Here is a 22,729-nt window from a genome sequence, read left to right as displayed (position 1 = left end):
GGAGTTAAGATCTTGACTATGGCTGAAGCTGGAGAGAAGACTCTAGCACCAAAGCAGTAGATAGCAGATAGCAGATAGAAGACTCTAGCACCAAAGCACATGATAATGTATTTATTAGCAATTTAACTTTTCCCTTGGGAGTCTAGCCCCACATACCTTCCACCACCTGCTCTCCCTCCCCTCTATTCACTCATCCATGTCCAGGGCATTTGACAGCTATTCTCATCACACCAGGTCCATCCTTCTCCTGCAGTGTTTCCAAATGACCAAGACCTGTGTTGGCCCCACACACTACACTATCATCATCTCTGATTCAAAATAGTTCTGCTCTTAGCAGATGACTCACTCTATACTCAGAGAGTCCCCAAATCACAGGATCAGTAATTTTCTCTCTAGCATTACAGTTAAAATGTCCTCAGCCTTCCCCAAGCACCAGGTTCATTCTCCCACTCCCTGATAACACATCACCATTTATGCCCCAATCATGGCTCTGCACATTTAGCAATATTTGGCAATAACATCCCTTTAAAGAAGGCTAATTACAGATTTCACTTGAACAGAAATTGGTACTGGGCCAATCTGTAAGCTATTTAACAAGCTCTCAAACTTCACATCAGGGAAGACTTTGTTCTCCACCAGGAGCAGCAACATAGCTCTAAAAGCAAAGGTGGAAAGCTTTGCCACTGCAAGGTGAGGAAGGAAGGTCACAGATCTGATTTCTCCTTGCAGCACTGCACCTTCTCCATGCAAGTCTTATCTTAAAAAAAAAAAAAAAAAAAACACAGTTGATAGTTATATCAGAAATATCAGAAATGGAACAAAGACCAGTACGACAGAAAACAGGTCAAGGACTCAAAAGCTAGGAATTGATAAAATTCAGAATGCCTGGTTGAATGCATGCATGAAGCATGTCATTTTCTGAGAACAACCGTGTCTAGTTTTTCAAAGGGATGGAAGAACTCAAAGTCTCTCAAGCACCTCAGTATCCAGTCCCACACCAGAACAAATGTTTTCTGCCTGTTTATGCCAGACTTAGCACAGAAAATAGCAATCCCACCTGTAGATTCTCCTTATCACTTTTTCTCTCTGCGCCTATAACACCTGGTGAAATAACATTTCAGCCAGACCATTTATCTGAGGAGAATTAATGCAGCATTCTGCAAACCACCCTCTGTGCTAACAAGGTGTGCTAACCCTGCTTGATAACTAGGGTGGAACTGAAAAGGGTAAAAGGAGGAAGTGATGGACAACAGACAACTGTTCCTGTTTTAAGGATACAAGACTAGTGCCCAGGAAAACTACACAAGAGCTTTCTGTGCGAGACTCAACACAAGTCATCATCATTCCCTGTGGTCAACAACTATATGGCATCACATGGAGATGTCACACCTGACACACTGAAACACTGCTGTCAGACTGGCTGACTGCCTAGAGAATCCCAGCTGGAATCTGCTGTAACCAGGCACACCGAGCACACAGCTGTTGGGAAGTCTCCAACTGTGAGCTCAACCCACAGGCACTTAAAAAAGAAGAGTTATGAGTGTTACACATGTAAAGCACACACATTAATAATGTCTCTTTGACAGAGATTAAACCCATAAATATCTACAACATTCTCAGATTTTAACACACCTAAAGGTTTTCCCTGTTAGGAGATGTCACACTAAAAGAATGACTTGTGGCAGTAGCAGATTCTTCTACACACAGGCTGGCCTTTAGAGGCCAACAGAACCACTCTTGCAGAAGTGCTACACACCTACCCCCAGACACTAGATTTTCATCCTGGGGACATCTTTGGGGGCAGGAAAACAGAGTCATGGTACAACTGCAAAGCATCACACGTTCATTTGGAGAGGCAAACTACAAGTCTGACCACTGCCCAATTCCTAAAAGCTGAGAGTAATAAAGTGGGAAGAAAGGAGCTGTCTTTTTCCACACTTATTCTCTGAAGTAACCATGCAGATTCCACCAAAATGCTTGCAGATTCTTCCAAGTGAACATAGATCTAGCAGGAAGAATTTACCTTAGAACCTCAAGATTATCAAAATACGAGTACCTGAACACAGACTACCACAACAGGAAACAATAAGAAACCCAATAAGTGTTAATAGATGTTCTCATTACTAATGTGCACACATACAAAACTTATCAGAAGGGCCAAGGCATTTGAAAGAAAAAGGATTATTCAAAGATAGATATTTATCAGCAGTTGTATCACCACCATATTCTCCATCTAATTTTGACTGAACTCTGTGGACATCAACTTAATCCCACAGGACAGTATCAGTCACTTCTGTAATAGCTACTGACCTTATTTCTGTGAGCCCTGTTGTAGTGTCATGACTAAATGTGGCAAGCAGCAAATCTCACTCTGTCAGCAGCCAGTGCCTGTCTTTTCTCCTTTTGAAGCTTCCACTCATTTCTGCATTCTTTTCAATCATGCTGCTTCAAAACAGCTGATCCAGATGGTGGCTGTTTGGATTTCTACCTTCCCACATGGTGATGTGGCTCAAGAAAATAAAAACTGTTGCTACCTGCTGACCTACTTTAATTTGTTTCCTGCCATATCACAAAACAAACAATACAGTTCATTGAACCAGTTTTCCACTGCTATGTAGGAAATATAAAATAAAACTAATAGAGGCAGAAGGAAAAAAAAAAAAAAAAAAAAGGCAGCATGATCCAGTAGGGAGTAGGGAGGAGCAATTCTCACCTCTATCATAGTCATCTTCCTCTATTGCTTTTTCCTGAAGCCTCTGAAGCCGTAAGATCAAGGATTTTAACTGTACAAAGAAAAAAAAGTTAGTTAAGAATAAGCTGCATTTAAAAATACATAAGATTATTAACTTCAACACAATATAAATTTAATGGATTACTACATCACTACAATGGCCAAATTTTTATAGTTAAGCCCAGTATTTGTCAAGTAGACAGACCTATCTGGGAGCCAGCTGAACTGCAGCTACTTGAGCCAAGCCTGGATTTAGTCCAAACACACACAGAGAATAACAAATTATATTTCTCAAAAAGCAAAGGAGATTGTGTGATCATAGGATTTTTTCACCCTTTCAATAAACTAAAATACAATTATTAGAGGATTCTGTCAGCATGATATCTACTTCTGATCACACTGTACTCAATACTGTGTTCCCAAACTCATTTTGACAATTTTTACCTGAGTTCTGCAGAGAACAAATATAAAATTCCCATATGCAAACCACATTTTATTTGGTAAACAGAAATGCAGTATGAGTACTTTAGAATAGGTATACTGATGTTATGGGTCAGAAAAGAGTGTTAATATGCAGCCAAAAAGTTTTCTTAAAACATAGTTTAGGCTCATCTACATACTGTTGATATTTGTATTTTTACAATGCAAATGCTATATGAGGAAAAAAGCAGAACATCAAGAATATCCAAATCACATACAAAACACCCTCTCACATTCCAAAAGAAACTTACCATAATAAAGTTTTATTTCAAAAGTTAATGCTTCTCTTTGTTAACATCAAGAGTTGAGACCAAAGTTCTAAATTTACTAAAAATTTGTAAGGCCTTTACAAGTTTTTGCTGTTAAAATAAATTGCTAGGTTTAGTCCCCTCCTCACTGCCACAACAGCTACAGTCTAACACAGCTGCAGTTACAAGGCTGGAATGTTGTTATTATTAAATTTATGCATGACCTGTACCAAACAAACCACTATCAGCCCTGGAAAAGGTGAGTCTGGAGAAAGAAGCAGTGTATATTCTCGAAGTCTAAAGCCTGAAAGTGCTTTAGACATCTTAAGAAATCTTAAAGCTTTCCCTTCTCCCTGAAGCTCATCATATTTAAACTCTAAGTTGCATACAGAAAAACAGGTACAGCCAGTCAACAGCTCCATAGAAACACTCAGTTATCGAGACTACATATCAACACATTAATTAGACAATCAACACACAAACCTTTAAATTCAGGATTTCTCTCTAAATATGGTATGTGAAAGTAGACTGGTAAGAAACAAACTATAAAAATGAAGTTAGGAGAGTATCCAAAAATGTTTGCTACAGGATGCCCCAGAAGAAAAACAAACAAAACACTGCATACATACCCATTTCTTCTGTACTTTACATTATTTTAGTTTTTTTTCCAATCTTTTTTAATGTGAGGCTAGTGAGGAATGTGAATGGTACTGAAGGGAGGAGCTCTGAAACCTCACCATAAATTATTTTCTGTGTTTTATGCCTGATTTTTATAGAGTTCTAAATAACTCTATACAATAACAAGTAGGAATGATCCAAGTGACACTTTTATCATATATGTGATGTAAAACAACCACCTATACTGAGAGTACATTACTGCTGGCAGTGTTTATTCCATCATGCCCTACAGTGGCAGGTCATTTAAAGTCTGCTTGGGTACCACAGCCCAAGCACACCTGACTGCTGCTGCACTGTAAAGTGCTTTCTGTTTGCAGGCTGGGGAGACATTCGGAGCTCAACTCATCAAAGGCCTGCTTGTGCTTCAGAGTGGAACGTCCCAGATGTGGACCAGATGAAGATCACTTTTTAAGTACAGAGAAAGCATCATTTTAACAACTTTGGTACTGTCTCCTTTTCTTGACTACCGTTGCCTTTGTTCCTTTCTGAAAACTTTGAGACTCTACTCATTATCATTACAATAGGAAGGTGCTTCAAATTCAGCATACAAGACTGGCTAACCAAGGACAAAGACATCTGAGGGCACAAATCCCCAGTTCTCTATTCAATGTATTAATGAATACAGAAATTAAAGATAGCAATGTTTCTTTTGTGCCTATCAAATAAGCAATACTGCAAAGAAAGAAAAATAATTTCCTATTTTGATTGTGTTATGCATTCCCAAATTTGCAGTGAATTAATTTCCCAAACCATCTCAGACTATGGGCACATTGCAATTCTAGGCATGAAACCAAAGAAACTGCTCCATGTAAATGTGTGTGAAGTCTGTAAATAAGAGAACCTAGTTTGAGTTCTACACACATCATCTATGAAAATAAAGTATTACAGAGCAGTGCAAGCCCAGGTCAGATGTCATCAAGCAAAGAAAGAATAAATGTTTATCAGCCTTCTGCCTTATCCAGACAGGAGGTTTGTGCAAAGTCTCCCCAGAGCAGGTTGTTTCATTAGGCCTAAAGACAATACAGCACATCTCACCAGGTATGTGTCTGAGCTGAGAAGTTACAAAGATCTGAGTATTTGAAAGGCAATCAAGAAACTTGAGCACTAGTGAAGCAATTAAAAAAAAAAAAACCCACACCAAAAAATAACCCAAACACCTCAAAAAAAAAAAACAAAAAAAAAAAAAACCCAACAAACCACAAAATCACTACCCATGCAGTGCACCTTGAACACATTAGTTCAATCTACTGTGTACATGTTAATCTCTGGATTGCTGTTTCCCGTGTGCACAATAAAGCCAATACTTGCCTCCTTTGATCAGGTAAGCTCCAAATGCCCACCCTACCATCATAAAAACGTAACACAGCTGACCCTTCTTAAAGTTTCCCCACCCCTCTCCTATAAAGAGCACAGTGAATGACACTGCCTGTATACATTGTAGGTATGAATGTGGGAACATAAATATATGCAAAAAGACTCCTGACTCACCAGCCCACTACTCCTCTGGGGTGGAAGGGGAAAAGAAAAAAATGTTCAGTTCCCAGCTGAAGATAGAGACGGACTTGACCCCATTTTCTTCATATGGGGAGAGCACCTATTAGATTACACACTACTTTCACAAAGTTGCCTAATTCTTAGAAATCTTTGGCTCAACTTAAACATCTCCAGTTAAAAAGCTGAGTGTTGTTAAATCATGATACTTCAGAAAAAGAATTCTTACCACCTAATTTAATACTATGTATAACCCAAACTGCAGACAAAACAACCACCTGCGAAAAGAAATGGTACTTACTGAAGTCAGAAACTGATGTGCGATGTTAGAAATCAGAGGATTAAAGTTTCAGTAGAACATAGAACAGGGTACTGCAACAACATTACCTATTTTTTAAGAACCAAACAAAACCTGTTATCTCATTTCTGTCATGCAGAGGTCTACTGTAAAACTCTGAACAAAGGCCACAAAAGCCAGTAGTATCTGAACTCCTACATAAACTTTGATTTTGGCACTACAAATGAAATGTTTTAAGGAAAAGGTATTCAAAAACAAAGTGAGATTACTGACCTTTAATGTACTGCGGTTGCCAAGCAAGCAATCCTGTAGCACTGGTTCATATTTTTTCATCAAAGTACCCCAGTTATGGTCACTGACAGTAAAGCTACTTTCATAGCCTGAGGTGACAGAGGAGCCAGCAGATGCTGCATCCGAGGAATCTGTAGAATATGAAAATGTTGTGTCTATATCCAAGAGAGAGACAGTCTCACAGTCCTGTAATTTATCATTTATTGGGCTCTCATGTTCATGCTGCAAATCTTCACCAGAACTGGAGGAGCAACACAAATCTCCCAAGTGCTCATGAGTTTGTGCCATTTCTTCTGGCTTCTGCAGATTGCCTGTGGTTTTGGGATGCAGAACGATCTCAGTTTCCTCAATAGATTTGCTTTCCACATCATTTACTCCAGAGGCTGAGTTCAGGGAGAGCTGTATGAAGCTGAAACTTGAATTAAAGCTATCCTGTGCACCAGCAGAATGAGAAATACCATCTCTGTTTTGACAGTCACAGTTGTTATTCACTTCTGTCTGATTCAAAGCATACATGTTTGGAGGCTTGCTCACTTTGGTACTGTGGCTTTTCTGCCATGTACAGCACACAGTAAAAGCATCTCCTTTGCCTGTTGTGGCAGCAGGGCAGACCCCTATCCCTGTGCTACCTGATTGTGGATTATTGCAACAAGAAAGATTTTCACAGCATCCTGGAGTGTTCCCAGTAGTGGCCAAGGCTGTCGCCCCATTAGCAGGAACCACAGCACCACTCGGTGCACTCCAGCGCAGGAATTCCAAGTCATTTTGGCGCTGTCTGTGCAGAGCAGAGTCCTCAGCGCCTCCCCAGTGCTGCCCGCCGTGCTGGAGCTGTGCTGGGCTGAGCCCCGCGCCGGCACCCCGGGGCTGGAACTCGAGCTGCCGCTGAGCTTCTGGCCTCATGTAGCCAGGCCTTTTTGCCAGCTTCTTCTTACGAAGAGAGCCCGCCGGCATTGACTGCTGCTGATCATCTGGGAAGGGAGAAAAAGTCAGTAAGTGTTTCTGCAGTTTTCCAGCTCAACATACTGTGGCATCTGAAAATAGCTGTTTCTGAAATTTCAAGCAGCGTATTGTTTTCCATTTCAACAAAACACAGACAATGACCACACTGCAGATAAAGAACACTGTGTGCATTCATTCACCTTCTAAAGGGTTTGCACCTGTTTTTAAGTGAATTCATTAACAAGCTCCTCCATCAGGACACAAACCTGAGTACAATGTTATCACATCTTCCCTATTCACAATATCACTCTGCTTTTCTGTTCTCAACTTGCTTAACAGCATGCTGAAGCAGAAACCTGGTTTAAGTTTCTCTGATGCAAACTGATTTCAGACTTACAAGCACATCTAAGATAGGATTGAATCTGCATCCGAAATATGAGAACCATGATCACAAAGAGATTTTGTTCAGTTTCTTGTGTTCATACCCATAAAAAATTTTAACACTATGAGTAGCAAGTGGTTCAGGCTCTGCTGCCATAACAGATACAAGTGTCACACCCTGTGGTTGCAGACGTTGGTCTAATGAGATACTGTACAAGTTGTTATTAGATTTATGATACTACCTATTTTCCAAAATGTAAAGTTGAAGGAAAAGCTTTGCATGAAGAACCACCAGTCCTAGAAAACTATTCATTTGTAGCATTACTAAAGTATTAGCATCATTAAGACGAAGCCTCTGCTCAGTAACTTGATTTCCTTACACATACCTTGCTTACACAGATGAAAAGATAAATTTGCTGTTTGCAGAGATAGGAAAACAAACAAAAACCCCACCCAAACAAGATAAAAATACCACGGTAAACATTAAAAGTGGGATATCAGAATTTAATGTGTTTTCGGTATGTTTTTATATTTGTATTATCGGTAAAAGATTACATGATGACTACTTTCATTCTCTCATGGATTCACTGCTGGTTAAAAGGTATTCCATTTGTCTGTCCTGCACAATGGGAATCGATGGGAACACAAACTCTGCACTATGATCCATTTCGTAACACAAAAAGATATTGACTGGACCTATTTGCCAGAATCACTCTTCAAGGGGATCTGATGCCTAGCTGAATTATGCCCTCTATTAGCTGCCCTGTACTCACAGAAACAGAATCAATCGGGTGTTAGAAATATTCATATCACCCATACAGAGCCCTTACAAAAACACAAGTTTCAGATTTTTTTATTTACATTTAACATTGCCCTCTAATCAAAACCCTTTGTCAGTTTTTACATTGATGGATATGCACATAATCTAAACTGCTCAGCAGCTCCTAACATAGGCCTCATACACACCTCACTATGATGACATCCTTTACAAGAATTTAAGCATTAGAACCAAAACTTCCCAGGAGAATTTTCCCAACATTCATTATATTCTCTCCAAATAACCTTCCACAAAAGCAATTTATACATTTTCCATATACTAGAATAGTGGCACATCTCACCATGGGACTGCAGTTAAGCCCCTGTATTCTGCTTCCTATCACCATAAATTAGAATATCCCAGCAGTCTCTTACATTCTCTTTTGTCTGAGGAAAAAATCATCACAAAAATCAGAAGTAAAAAAGGTCATGGAGTCCATCAGCCTGTCTACTATAAAGACAGCGAAATGCTGTACTGGGAATAATTTAATAGAAGTCTTAACAAACAGGGATCACTCTCAGAGCAAGGGAACAAAAACTGAACAGAATGTTCTTTAAAATTTAATTCTCTTGGTTTATATAGAAAACAATAGCCTAAATTTGACTTCAGCAGAATAAATCAGTCATGCATAAGAGTCACTCCAAGGCTGTGTATCCGCCATGGCCGTTTAAAGAGGCCTGCCACAGGCCTCATCTGTAAAAACACAAAAGGTTCTCTGGTTTAATTAAAATCAGTTTAAAATTGATCTCTCTAAGTCACTATGAATTTCTAAAGTAGACAGATAATTACAGCTCTTTAAACACCAAATTTAAGCTAAGCTAATGTAAATAAGGTTTAAATTGGCCAAAGCATTAGATATTCACACCCAGTGAACTGGATGCAATTCCAAAAATTACTGGAGCCAAAGGGGTACAAGTGTCCTGAATGAGATCATACACAGCCCACACATCTTTGTGCTCCTCACAAGGTTCACAAGTAGCCCCTAGACAGGTTTGGCATTCTGTTCCTCCATGGACTCCAGGTCTATCTCCTGGTGAGTCCATCCAGCAGCACAAACCGCCCACCTGGATACCAGAACAGAGTTACACTGCCTGAGTTCTACTCAGGATTACTGTCAGGCCAAGCCACGAGCCATCCAGAAGATGCTACAGGGAGAGAGATGAGGATCCTTTACCCCAGTGTGGCTGCCCCTGAGTGCAAAGCAGAGTGGACGGAGCTGGGACTGAAATGAACACGGATGCTCACACCTTCCCCAAAGGATAAGGGGAATCCTGATCTCCAGGTCCAGCTAGAGAGCACTTACAGTGTCCTCAACCATCACAAAATCCAGCCAGGAAGGTTCTATTGCCTTGGGTGTACTTTTTGGGCACTGTTTACCCATGTGCCATGTCCCTGCTCCCAAGAGTAGAATAATTTCAGTTGTTTATTATTACATATCTGAAATACAGTTCTATAAACTTTCTCTGCATAGCCTTCCAACCATAGCTTGCCTTGCCTGCATGTCAGAGAAATTACACTGAACCAATTCAGCTGACTTGTTAAAAAAAAGACAGGCCTTAAATACTTCTCATCTTACCTCAGTTTGAAGAGCATCAAATAACTGTCGGCAATTGACTACAAAATTATCAGAATGAAAGCAACCTAAGGCAATTTTAAAACCCTACACTATAATGGGTGAGACACACATTTAGGAAGAGAAAAAAGCCACAAATGGAAGAGCCTTTCAATTGTAAAATTAAAAATCAGATTTTGAAAATATATATTTTACAATCTTAGAAGATGAGGTAACAAATATTTAATGGCAGATATGCACAAATTATTTCAAATTATGAAAGCTCAGATATATTCTTTGCTCTTTCACCATAGCAATCTTTCTTGATGATCAACATTTCACGTAAAATAGCAGCTCACATGCAGAGCAGAGGGAAAAAGAAAATAGTTTATTGCTGTAAAGTAATGTTGTTCACATCTTAGTCACACCAAGTGAGATGAAAGAGGGAGAGGTGAAGCCTAAGAATATTTCCCACTGATGGAAAAAGCACATTCTCTTGTACCCAGCCTGACACCAAAGGACAGCAAAACAGTCATCTCATTTATTTTAGATCATCCGTCTTTGTTCTCAGCCACAAAGTGGCAGCTCAGGTTTTTTTTGACCAAATATTCTAGTATCATCTGTGGGTGAAAAGGTGCAAATATCTTACATTTTTGTTATTCCAATAGAATTTTATAGATCAGTACAGAAACTCTGTAGTGATCATCTCCTCACTCCTGCTTTAAGCATGCAATGCAAAATGCTTGCAAGATCATTTAACCTCTCCCTGAAAGTGAGAAATTATAGATGCAGTTTTAAAGGTAGCTCAACTATCTGAATACACCTATAATATACACAGTTCATTTTTATTATAAATACAAATTCATCTTCAGAGCACTTGCGGGTGGTAACTGTGATATTGAAGAAAAGGTATTCAGTCATATTCAAAGCCAAGTATCAAAGCACTGCTCCAAGCAATTTCTGTAGTGCTGCTTCTCCTAAGGAAGTTCTAAACACCTTCATCCAACTATACACAAGCAAAGTAAGTGAGTTTCAAATATTTTTTACAAACATACACACATAAATGTTTAACCTATCAGAAACAAAAATGAACCATTCTTGGAGATTAATCTGACATGCCAATAAGCATTACTGTTCAGTTCCTACATCACAGAAATGTGCAAAATGTTGCAGTTATAGTTTGACTTATTTTCTGAATTTCAAAGACACTACTAAATATGCAAAATAAGATGGCACTGATCTCAACACAGCCTATGTTGAAACAAACAAGTACCATCTCTTTGCACAAATAAGCTTTCACAGAAAGATTTTCATTACTCCTAAAATGAAAAGTTCTCACTTAGCTTTTTCATCTCACCTATTGAGTGCTAACCGTAACTGTGGTTTATCTAAAGTTTTATAAAGTATGTGTACAGAGGGAAGCATTCCTGAGTTACATTGTATTGGATATAATGATACAAATTATTTCCTCACCAAGGCTTCCTGTGATTTCTAAAGTCACAGATTGGGTTCAGTTACTCAACTGTTAGATTTCCAAAACGTTGCAAATAACATATCCTCCAAAGTCATTAAATGCATGTCAGTTTCCATTCTCCACTAAAAAGCACTCCAAAGAGTTGAGCATTGTAAAAGACAGAATGCTCTTCTTTACCCAGGGTTTAAATAATTGTGTTTTTATTGACACACTCCCATAATGCATGTCACTGAGTTGTTACAATCAAGCCACTTACCTCCTTAATGCAACACCTCATTTTAAGCCATTTGATGAAATTACAGCACCTCTCTCTAGAATTAGAATCACATCAGCTGATATTAATACACCCATCAAATTTTTCATACCTCAAGAAATAAGAAAAACAGTTCAAACCTGGCCTAGCCTTAACACTAAGAAAGAAAAAAATAGTCAACCCAAAAGTAAGTTGGTAAATAACAAACACTTCCCATATTAATAACAACCTCCTATTTAGTCAGGGGAATAAGAGAAATCACCCTTTCCTTAATTACATATTTGTTACTAGAGCTCACTTTCCAAATTCATCTCCGGTTGATCAGCCTCAATCCAATCATTGTCCAAAGCTCCTTACACGATTCATGGATGTATTTCACCCAGCACACTGATAGCTGCCTTGGCCTGCTAGAAATGACAAACTCACACGACCAGCTGCCTAACAGAAGAGTTCCCAGGCTCCCCAGTCATCACTAACCCTACACTCAGCTCAGTGATCCACTCCGCCAGCCCATCTGATGAACAACAAAACATCCCAAGGATGAACACAAGCAGGTTTGGAAAAACAAGCCAGTACCAGCACTGGGTGCCTTCAGCATAGTGAGTAACAGAAGACACTTCCCCAAAAATATCCAGCCCAATTTTTTCCAAACCTGTGGGCAAATTTCTTTTTAACTTATAGCTAAGTTATTGAGAATAATTTACCCACTTTCCAAAGAGGCAGATGGACACAGAAGTTGCAAGCCTACAGAGAATATTCACAACAGAGAACCAACGCCTATTTCAGGAGGTGGGGTGTGGGTGTAAATTTTGTTGTTCTTCCAAGGGAAAACTCTTTTGTTCCCAGTTTCAATACAAAAATCTGTAGAGGCAGTCCATGCAAATGCCTTAAGTGGAGAGAACACTCTGGATTCTTTCAGTCAAGATCTGACAACAGCTTTAAATATTACACAGAAATAAGGGAGCAAGGATATTGCATAGTAACTGTGTAGTTTTCTTAGGTCATAAATTAATTTGCAAACAACACTTAATGGGTTTGCAGTCATATCCCATAAAATCATTTCAGCAAACACTTGTGAAACTATGAAATCAGTACACAGCAGTCCTTTTCAAAAATGGTCTATTTAACACACCACACTTCTCTTTCATCACTCTGTCTACAGAGTGACAGTGTGGATTCCCACTACTTCTGCTCAGTCAGATCATCTACAGCAAGACTCTAATATAAAACTCATCAGGGGGGCACGGAGGAAGGAATTTTTTAAAAAGTGAAGTGTGAGAGCACATTGACAGCAGTCAATTTCTAATTCAAGCACAGTTTGAATGTTCCAGCTTGGAGATTTGAATTTTTAATTTCACCATGAGAGAGAGTTCCAAATTAAGCATCTGATGCACAGTCTGAAACCAGAATTGAGTTTACTGAAATAGAAAGTAATTTTCTCTTAACAGCTCAGTAGTGATCACATATAATGAAAATAAAACAACGTGGCAGCGCCTATATTGCCAAGGGTGAGGAGTCAGAAGGCTTTTGGCTTTTCAATTTAGTATCAAAGTCCCAGGACAAATACTCCTGGTTTGCCTGCAGAAGTAAGTTCACCTTGTAGCCCCAGTCAGGCTGTCAGATGCAATTTCCATGCTGTCTAGGCAAAAACAAAGATAAAATGGAGCTCCAAACACCAGGAAAGCTGAGCACTAAATTCCCACAGAAAGCACAGCACCTCAGGATGTAGATTAAATGCAAGACGCTACAAAAGCCAGGCATGAACACAAACTGCAGTTACGGCAACACGCAGGACACGAGGACAACCTAGGAGAAAGGCAAAGAAGTGGTGTTGTTCTCTCTCCCTGCTCCCCTGAAAACAAAATCTCTGGGCTTTACATGAAGCCCTACAGCGCTTTAAGCTCAGACAGAATTTCTGCACTTGGGTATTCCTTGCTCTTTGCAGCAGCAATTGTGTGAACTGTACTTTTGCAGCTGACAATGAATTGCCGCTCCACGTGGCGAGATGAAGATCCTCCAGTGGCCCCACTAGGCACAGCCTGCAGCAGCACTCTCCTGTCCTCAACGCCAACACTCTCCTGCCCTCAACACCTGCACAAGCAGCTTCAGTCAGTGCAAGTCCTTGCCAAATGCCAGCAGACTGCTCAGCATCATCAGCCTGCAGATGCTACAACCTGTGAGGGGGGAAACTGTGCTCCAGCAAGCAGAGTGCAGCTCCCTCAGAGACCTTCACTGGCAAGTGGGAAAGGCACACATGATATCCCTCTTGAGATCTTCACTGAGAATATGGCTTGACCTTTACAACCCTTACCCAAGGCTGTAGACACACAAAACAGAAGCTGGAAGTTTGTTTTACTGGGCCCCAGAACACAAAAGTGAAGACGTCAGCTACATCCTTTTCCTCTAGCACAGAGGAGAAAAGTAGGTTGTTCAGACGAAATTCTGAGATTATCTGTGAACAGGCTATGGAAGAAATACTATAGCAGATATTGCTGAAACAGCAGCAGCATACTAACCACAGGCAAGAAAACTTCTAGCAGAAATCACAGCCCCTTCTAAATACAGTGGGTCAGAAGTCACTCTGCCTAGAGCAAATCAGATTATCTCTTAAAAAAATTGTAAAAAATTAAGATTCCAGGAAAGAATAGAGTTTTTCTCTAGAAGGTAATTGCACTGAACTACAGAATTTAGCAGATGTGGCAGCACAGAGGGACAACAGCTGTCAATACTGAGGTTGAGAAGGCCTCAATATGCAGCTGGAGGGCACTGAAAGGAGGCACCCACCAGCACTAGACAGCTAGCTCTCCATACCTTTCCATGTAGGAGCCCTGGCATTAAAGGCCAAACTTGCTGTTTCCAATCCACATCACCAGATATGACAGGAACATGGAGATCCGAGCAACTGCCTGCTCAGCTTCAGGCAGGAGCTGAGAGTAACCCCATGCACCTCACACCAGGACTGGAGACCGAAGACTCAACGGGACCAAAGCCCATTCACACACCTTCGAAAGCCATGGCCAGCAGAAGCAGGTAAGGAGCAAGGAATACAGTCAGGCAGCAGCCAGTCAGACTGGGGGAGGACATCAGCAACACAAACAAATCTACTTTGACTGTCATTCACTCGTTGTTGTCTCCATCCTAACTCTGCTAGTACCAACACTGCACATGCTTTCCACAGTTCCCATCATATCCTGACTGCTTTTACACTTACTTTCACCGCATTTCAATCACCCAGTTACTCCTTCCAAACCAAGGGCTCATTTCTCTTCAAGTGAGAGTTGATCCAGAATCTTTCCAATTGCTGCTCTGGAGCTTTGACAAAAACTCTGGACAGGTCACACTTTACAGTCCAGAATGATAACCATCCACAAAGCTCCTGAATAGCATTCCAAGCTAAAGAAAGACACTCTCTCTCACAACACCAATTTCCACAATACTGCCTCTCTGGTCCTTTCCAATCTTTCCTTTTGGTCACGAACCCAATATGCACAAGCCTCCCTCTAGCCCCCTTAACAGCATTTCTCTCACAGATGACAAGCATGTCACAACTTACCCCGAAAATTCCTCCTCATATGAGCTTCCAGGCCCTCCACCTCCTCAGCCCACCCCATCCCCTCCTAGGTGGAGAGCCTTCCTGCTTCACACTGCCCATCAGCAGGACTCAGAATTTTCTGGGCTTCCCCAAGTGTGTTTAAAAGAAGCCCAGCCCCACTTCAGCTGTGTTCATTGATTTCATCACTTCCCTCCAGTTGCTAAGCTTTTTGGCCGAGGGTTTCTTTTACACCATTCACAGCACACAGATTTCCAACCCACAGAAATCTAAAACCAAACCTCACTCTAAAGGCACACTGACTCTGTTCATCCCCTTAGAGATCATCTCAACAAAAACACTCTTGTGAGAGCTTCTTTCCCCTGACTGTAAATCACTGCTATTCATGTCTAGGAAATCAAGACAATTACCTATCACAATTTACTCTGACATTCTCCCTGGGCTAACATACATCAGCTGATAATACAGGCCACTCTTGGTAACACATGTCTATGCTGCTCAATAAAAGCACAGACTTCTGCCAGAAATTTAGCATATTTCTGTCACATGCTGTTTGTGACTCACATAAGTACCACTACCTAAATACAAACACATAGTATCTGCCACCTTTCACTGAACCTTACCCATCTGCTTTTATTAAAAAAGTAAATGAAAGCACAGTACTAATCTTCAAAGAAATTGTGCCCCTATATGACATACCTTGTTTCTTGGGTGCCAGGGACTTTGCAGGATTCTGCACTGAAACAAAGTCTTCAGCAAAATACTTCAAGTTGAAAAAAAAGTCAACATGAAAATCAAATCTCTCAAAAATATTCTCTGTATTAAAAGAATAAGCCAGTGAACAGTTTTTAAAGTCAACATATTCCAGTTCCATATTAGCATTTTAAGTGGATAAAGAAGGTGCAGAATGTACCATATGGCATTTAGCACACACACCTGAACAGATCTGCTTCAGCAACAAAAAGCTTGGCAGAGGAAAACTTTGAGTGTCATTCAGATAGTTTTCCAGAATAAATACAGACTGTTAACTCATTACTTCCAATTCTAAAGCAATATTATTTGCTTTAGAAAACCTGAATTCATAATCCAGGATCAGCAGGGTCCTGTGTGAGGTAGCTGATATTTGCATATCCCTTTCCAGTATATGGGATAGGTCCCTGTGTAATTAGGAATTTCTCCTGCTTCTTTCAGGTTTTCCCACAATACTCTTGACAAGCATTATTATTAAGAATTAGCAGGCAGAACTGCTGCATCTTCCTTTCAAGGAAAGCAATGCAATTTCAGAGACATTTGATCTCATGAGTTCTGAGGTACAGCAGTAACCTGATGCATTTGCTTTGTGGTTGAAGCAGACCATGTGAGAAACTACACAACTTTATCCCAGCCACACAAAGCATGCCCAAGACAGAACAAAGGACTAACACAGGACTCCTGAAAGACAGCTAAGTATTTTCACTATCAGAATACACCCAAAGCTTTGTACCTTTAGAACTCCTGTCTTCATGGAAAAGGTTGGGGATTTAAAAGCAGCACTCAGAATTTTATCTTTATATTACCTATGCTATCAAACCTTAGAGTCGCAGGTCCCCTTGAGGCAGATCCTGCAATAATGCTATTCTGTCTGGTGAATTCTTATTAGAAACTTCAGGTTTAACTTGTATTTTTCACCAGAAACATGAAGTAAATACAAACATCATATTTAGAGGACTCTTTGTTTATAAGAACTTGCACCTGTCTGCATTTTTGTATTCCAAATCTAAAAAAGTCCGAGATCTGAGACTGGAAAATAGATTTCAAAAATATCTGTGTCAAGTAAATCCACTAAGATAGTCTACAGATATAAACAGTTAATTGACAGGCTCCTTTTACTACTGAGCGAAACAGTGCTACCTTTTCATGTTGGAAATCTTTTAAATGTCCTGACTAGGCAGAAAGGAAAACTCACAGTATTTTCAATGTACTTGCCATAGTTGCTCAACCTAGAAAGCACCCTCTCTCTCCAGCCCTCTGTGAGCAGGAGCACCTCATATGACTAGCCTTACAAAAACAAAGAGGTGACAATAAAATCATGAGAGATACTGAGAAGACTGAGATTTTAATTTCTGAGCAATAAAAGTGTGATAGTGCTTCACTGAACAAAAACATATAAAATGTCTTGAATTACCTTAAAGTCTGAGTCATAAGCAAGGACTGTAGCAGAGAAAGCCAGGAAGGCAGAACTAAGAACATCTTTAAGGTTAGAATGCCCTCTTTGGGTATAAAGACATATTTGCAGCAACAGTAAATTTCAGTAAGTAGAGTGCTATTTTATGCTAAAGGAAGGAAAGCAAATCAAAGAATGTAAGTGTGCTACTGCAAGACTTCTCAGATGTTAGAAATTACTCTAATTACCCTCTACTAGTAGCAATGTTCTGAAGAGGCCACATAAAAATAGCGAGGATGACTGCAAACCATACACAGCAGTGCAGAGGGCCAGGACAAGAAAGATGGGCACAACTAAATATAGGAAAGCTTCTAACTGAATAGAAAAAAAAGCTTTTTCACCCTGGGGCGAAAGAAGAGCTAAGAAGTGAAGCAGGCTACCCAGAGAGGCTGTAATATCCTTGCAGTTTTTCAAGGCCCAACAAGATAAAAGCTCTGAGCAACCTGACACAACCCCAGAGTCAGTCCTATTTTGAGCAGGGAATTGGAGTAGAAATTATCTGGTCCATCTGAGGTTCCCCCAAACCCAAACTATCCTAACATACTTCTAAGATACACATCGCTAAATACACGTCTCGGGATTTGCAGTATTTCACCTAGTTAACTATATTCACAACAAAAGTTCAAGAGTTTCATCTGTGGAGATGCATACAACCTTGCAAGAAAGCAACTTCTCTGATTTTTAACTCCACAAAGGAGTCACCAGAAGTTGGCAAACAATAGTTCCATCACAAAATGTAAGCTGGAAACAGCTCACTTTCTATAAATAAAATTCACAATAAAGTTTGATACTAGAAATAAATAAGTTCTCAAACAGCATTTAAGCATCCATCACTCAGAGAGAGAAATTAAAAGCTTCAGTAATGGTCAGGGCCTTAAGCAAGACAGATACAGTAAAGCATAACAACACAGGCACTCCAATTGTTCCACTGCAGCAGTAGTTAGCTGGCGATTAAATGATGCTCATGAGCATCACTTAAATGTCACTTTGATCTATTGCAGTTATTTCACAAAATCTTTATTACTGAGGCTTTTTATTGGCTGTACAAACATTGGCAAGCATTTCTCTTTGCTGTATTAAAAATTATTTTGATACTTATTCCTAGGCTGCTTGCCAACTGGAAGACGAGATGGAGCCATCTGTGAGACTACAACTCTCTGAAGACGCTTGCCTTTCAAAAACATAATCCCTTAAATGGTGCCAAGGGCATTACACACAAAAAAACTAATAACACATCTGAACAGCTGCAGCAAAACCTGCCTGTCTCACAAATTTCCCAGCAAAGGAAGAGGGAAGACCAGTCTGCCCAGGGAATACTGCCTCTACCCTATCCAGTCCATGAAGTCTGATTATGACATGAGCATGTAAAAAGTCACACCTGAATACTCTGCCACACAGATGTATCAGGCAGCCAAAAAGTGTGCCAGACATCTGTGCTATCTATAACTGAATTAAGTAGATAGATATTTCTGTATCTTCTCTTTCTTAGTTTGGTAGAAATTTGAGGGATTTTTGGGGCTGGACTCTTTCTTCCACTACTTAGCAATGTACACAGGCTGCTACCCAGAATTCCTTATATCCTCTGCATTGTGTTCACCTGGTATGTTTGATTTTGATTATTATTACTCCTGGTGTTATTCCCTACTTGGCCCCTGTCTCACAATCCTCCTTTTAAAAACTCTTCTCGTATTTTATATCATGATTTCCAGGCTATTACAGATCACTTATAGCCAACTAACACCTAGCACAATTACTCCCAAGAGACCTGCAGGAAAGCCAGCAACCCCATGTACTTCTCATGGCTCACACTGAAGAGTCATACTGGCCTCTCAGCATTAAAACCACAGCCAATCAAGGGTTACACTCAATGCCTAGGCTTCCAACTTCATGCCTAGGCAAAGCACATGAGGTTTCACTAGGGCATGGCAGCACACAAAGCAGTAACACAAGAAGTGCATGTGCATCCAGATCCAGGAGAAAAGTCTGGAGTGTCACATCAAGAAATTCAATGCCACGCCAAACTCACCAGAAACACAGCAAAACAGCTGCTACACACCATGCTCACTACTTGTAACAAAGATAAATGATTTAAAAATAATATGAAATTAACTCATAAAGTGAATGATATGAATATACACTGGCTACTTAACCCAAAGATGGAAAACCTTACTAAGCACACTCTAAAAGATAAAAACAAGGCCTTGAAGTACAACAGGGCAAGCCAGTCAGTTTCACAAAGGGCAATTAGAAGTCTTATGGATTATTCTTCCCAAAACAGCAATGCTGGATTTTACCTGCCAGTCCTACCTCACAAAGGAAAAGACAGTAACAATTTTACATTATAGCTATACTCAAGGTGGGCAGAAAGCATCTCCTTGCCTAACATGAAATATATCCTAACTTGACCCTGGAACAGACGATCCCATGGAAAATTCTGTCATTGGCAAAAGCTGGCACCATAGTAGGAAAATTCTCAATCAGCTAAAAGAACAACTACCCTACTGCTAATGCTCACTGCATACAAAAAAAAAAAAAAAAAAGTTGAAGCTGATTTTTTCTTAGCTTACAGCAACTCAAGACCCCCTGGCAAAACTGGATTTTCCCCCAATCTTCATTCTCACAGGAAGGAGACATCCACTTCTGACAGACTGCTCAGAGGAAACCATTAACTGGAGCAGCTCTTCTCTCCCAGCCAAGTCTATACAAGTCCCCAGCAGACCACAAGTGTGGTAACACTGCAGCAGCTCTCTCACCATGACCATGTTCAGGCTCTCCAGGGGAAAGGGAAACATGATACCTGTTGATTATTAACTACTTTGGGAGCAAAATCACATAGAGGATCAGCTGCTCTGGTTCTGCACCCCAGGCAACAGTAATCAGATCCTTCTTACACAATTTTAGTAAGGGTCTCCTCTAGATTTCCACTGCTCTAACCAAATTAAAATGCCCCACTCTCCTAAACAAGGATTCTGGCAGGACAAGAACAAAGTTTCAGCATGGTGCCCTGCTAGAACAGTGCTGTCCCACTGCAGAGGCAGCACAGTCTGGGACTATCCAGGGTGTCCAAGACCATGTCATGCCCCTGAGACCCCACATCACTGCTGGAGCACAGATATCAGCACCCCACACACACTGCTCCCACAACAGACACAGCAACCAAAATGATGTTAACAGCAAGGAAATCTTACTACAGCAATATAAAATATCACCAAACTCAGCAGCTGGGTGTTATACCCTCCTGAGACTGGTGTGCTTATGGCTCTTCAGGAACAGAGCTGGGAATGCAACACAGTCACAGATCAGCCTGAGCTTTTAGTGCAAATACTGATGGGTTAATGCACTACTCAGTAAATGGGAAAAGCCAAGCCCCAGCACACAGCTGTGCTGCCCATTTCCTTCCACCACCACCATCTCCACCAGCCATTAGCAACAGGAAGTACCTGAAACTTAGACCAGCACCATGAAATTCAGTCTCATTCCTGCCTCAGTAACCATCTTTGTCCAAAATCCGGACAGAGAATGGAAAGCTCTTGTCCCCAAAGACATGCTCTCTAACAACAGGGAGAAATTAAGTTTATATGATCAGCCTAGCTCTTGCCACAAAAAGTCAGATATTTTATGGAGCTGAGGCTACCTCAATTTACCACCCTGAACAGGCTTGGGGGTGTTCCTTCCTTTGAACCTGGTGGTGTTTCCCTGAAGTAGAACATTGATGTGTGGAGGAAAGGGAACAACCAACCACAAGAATTAGATAGCCATAACATAAAGGAAAAGCCTGTGGCTATAAGAATTTGGCCTTGGAAGTAGTCTCCCCCAGCACCATTCCAAGTGCATGCATATCTGCAGTAATGATAACCCACAAGACTAAGTTGCCATGTCAGCGGGAAGAAAGCTTACCACTGTAACAGAAACAAAACACTTTAAGTATCCCACTAAAACAGCAAGAAAGCAGTTTACTATCATGAAAAAGACTATTATTCCCCTTCCCACGCTCTCTGGAGAGTTGATGGCTTCCCAAAAACAAAACAAAAAGATGTTAAAAATTGTTTCCTTTATTTTTTAAAGCATATTTTTCAGACCAGTCTGATGATTTTCACCATCATCAGTCTGGTGATTTAAACTCAAGTTGCTGTCAGATAGATGAGCTGATCTAGGGACTGTGGTGTTCAGCCCCATTAATCAATAAAGCTGTGAAGCCATTGACAAACTTCATTATCTACGGACACGTTCAAAACATCACTATTATCTGATTCTAATTTTCCATTAGTATTATTATTCATCATTAAGCAAGGTCTTGAAAAGCTACACCAGTGCCACATGCCTCACCTTACACAGATCTGGAGACTTTCAAAATTAATCAGAAACTCTAATAGTATCAACTCCCAGTTCCTGCCTCTCTCACAGATACTAACCCTTTCATTTTATTTAGTTTTACAATACTCACTACCAACCTCATGACTTTTCACTCCACAGGTTGCCTCAAAGTCTCCCTCCGAAGAGATTTTCCTCTGTAATGGTTTCCTGCCCCACTGACCTCTCAGCCCAGCAAAGGAAACCTTTCAACAAGAGTACATTAAACCCCTCCAAACATCCAACTTTCCAGCCAATGCAGAGAACAGAGTAAGGTCACATATGCCACATCCATTCTGCTCTTAATTTCAAGGAGCCACTTTTCCCACACACCTCTTTCCCAAGGAGATTTTATAATCTAAGCATACATACAGTGTGTTTAAGAAATTTTTGTTCAGTTGCAGTTCTGACTTGGTTGCCCTTTCATTCAATCCATTAACACAGGTAGTGCATACAACTTTAAAAGAGTTAACTAAGCAGTACTAAGAAAACAGATTTTTCACTTTCCATCCCTTATTCTGACTACACAGCTATTTACGTAGTAAATATTTACAATTCAAGGTAAAATCTAATTTAGTTAGGGTTTTTTTATACTTGTCAGTGTTACAAATAAACAGAGTGACAGAGGGCAAAAAGAGCAAAGTAACAAGACAATTTGCCCTGACACCGAGGTGACACAACTAAGAGACCTATTTGTAAGGCAGCAAGAGAGGAAGGGAGGAGGTGGTGAGAAAAATCAGAAAGCGCCATTGATCATACTCATTAGACAGCTGGGTCCCAATTAGAAATATATCACACAGAGATAATAAGAGGTGTTCTGGAAGGAAGTTTGGCTGTGAGATGAAGGAGGATCTGAAACACAAGGAGTATGTACAAAGGCGAGGCAGAATCCAAATTCTGCAAGTCCCAAAGGAATCACACCGAACAAAGAAACCCTACTTGAGGCAAGTACATGATCTCACCCCTCTGCCTGCAGACTTCAGATTGCTCATT

The 22,729-nt window shown here is 40.3% G+C and overlaps 1 protein-coding gene across 4 annotated transcripts in view; it reads right to left on the bottom strand.

Moving 5' to 3' along the window:
- The window catches only part of DISC1 (DISC1 scaffold protein), a 191,135-nt gene that overhangs the window by 165,344 nt on the left and 3,062 nt on the right, over window positions 1–22,729 (bottom strand). For all 4 annotated transcript variants that reach the window (XM_077782108.1, XM_077782110.1, XM_077782111.1 and 1 more), the window contains exons 2-3: window positions 6,200–7,185; window positions 2,714–2,783 (exon numbers count right to left, since the gene is read on the bottom strand). In XM_077782108.1, coding sequence (XP_077638234.1) covers window positions 2,714–2,783; window positions 6,200–7,185 — 1,056 coding nt within the window. The remainder of the gene's footprint in view (window positions 1–2,713; window positions 2,784–6,199; window positions 7,186–22,729) is intronic.

The sequence above is a fragment of the Lonchura striata genome, chromosome 3, assembly GCF_046129695.1.
Source record: "Lonchura striata isolate bLonStr1 chromosome 3, bLonStr1.mat, whole genome shotgun sequence".
Lineage (NCBI taxonomy): Eukaryota > Metazoa > Chordata > Aves > Passeriformes > Estrildidae > Lonchura > Lonchura striata.
This window is presented reverse-complemented; position numbering and strand designations above follow the sequence as displayed.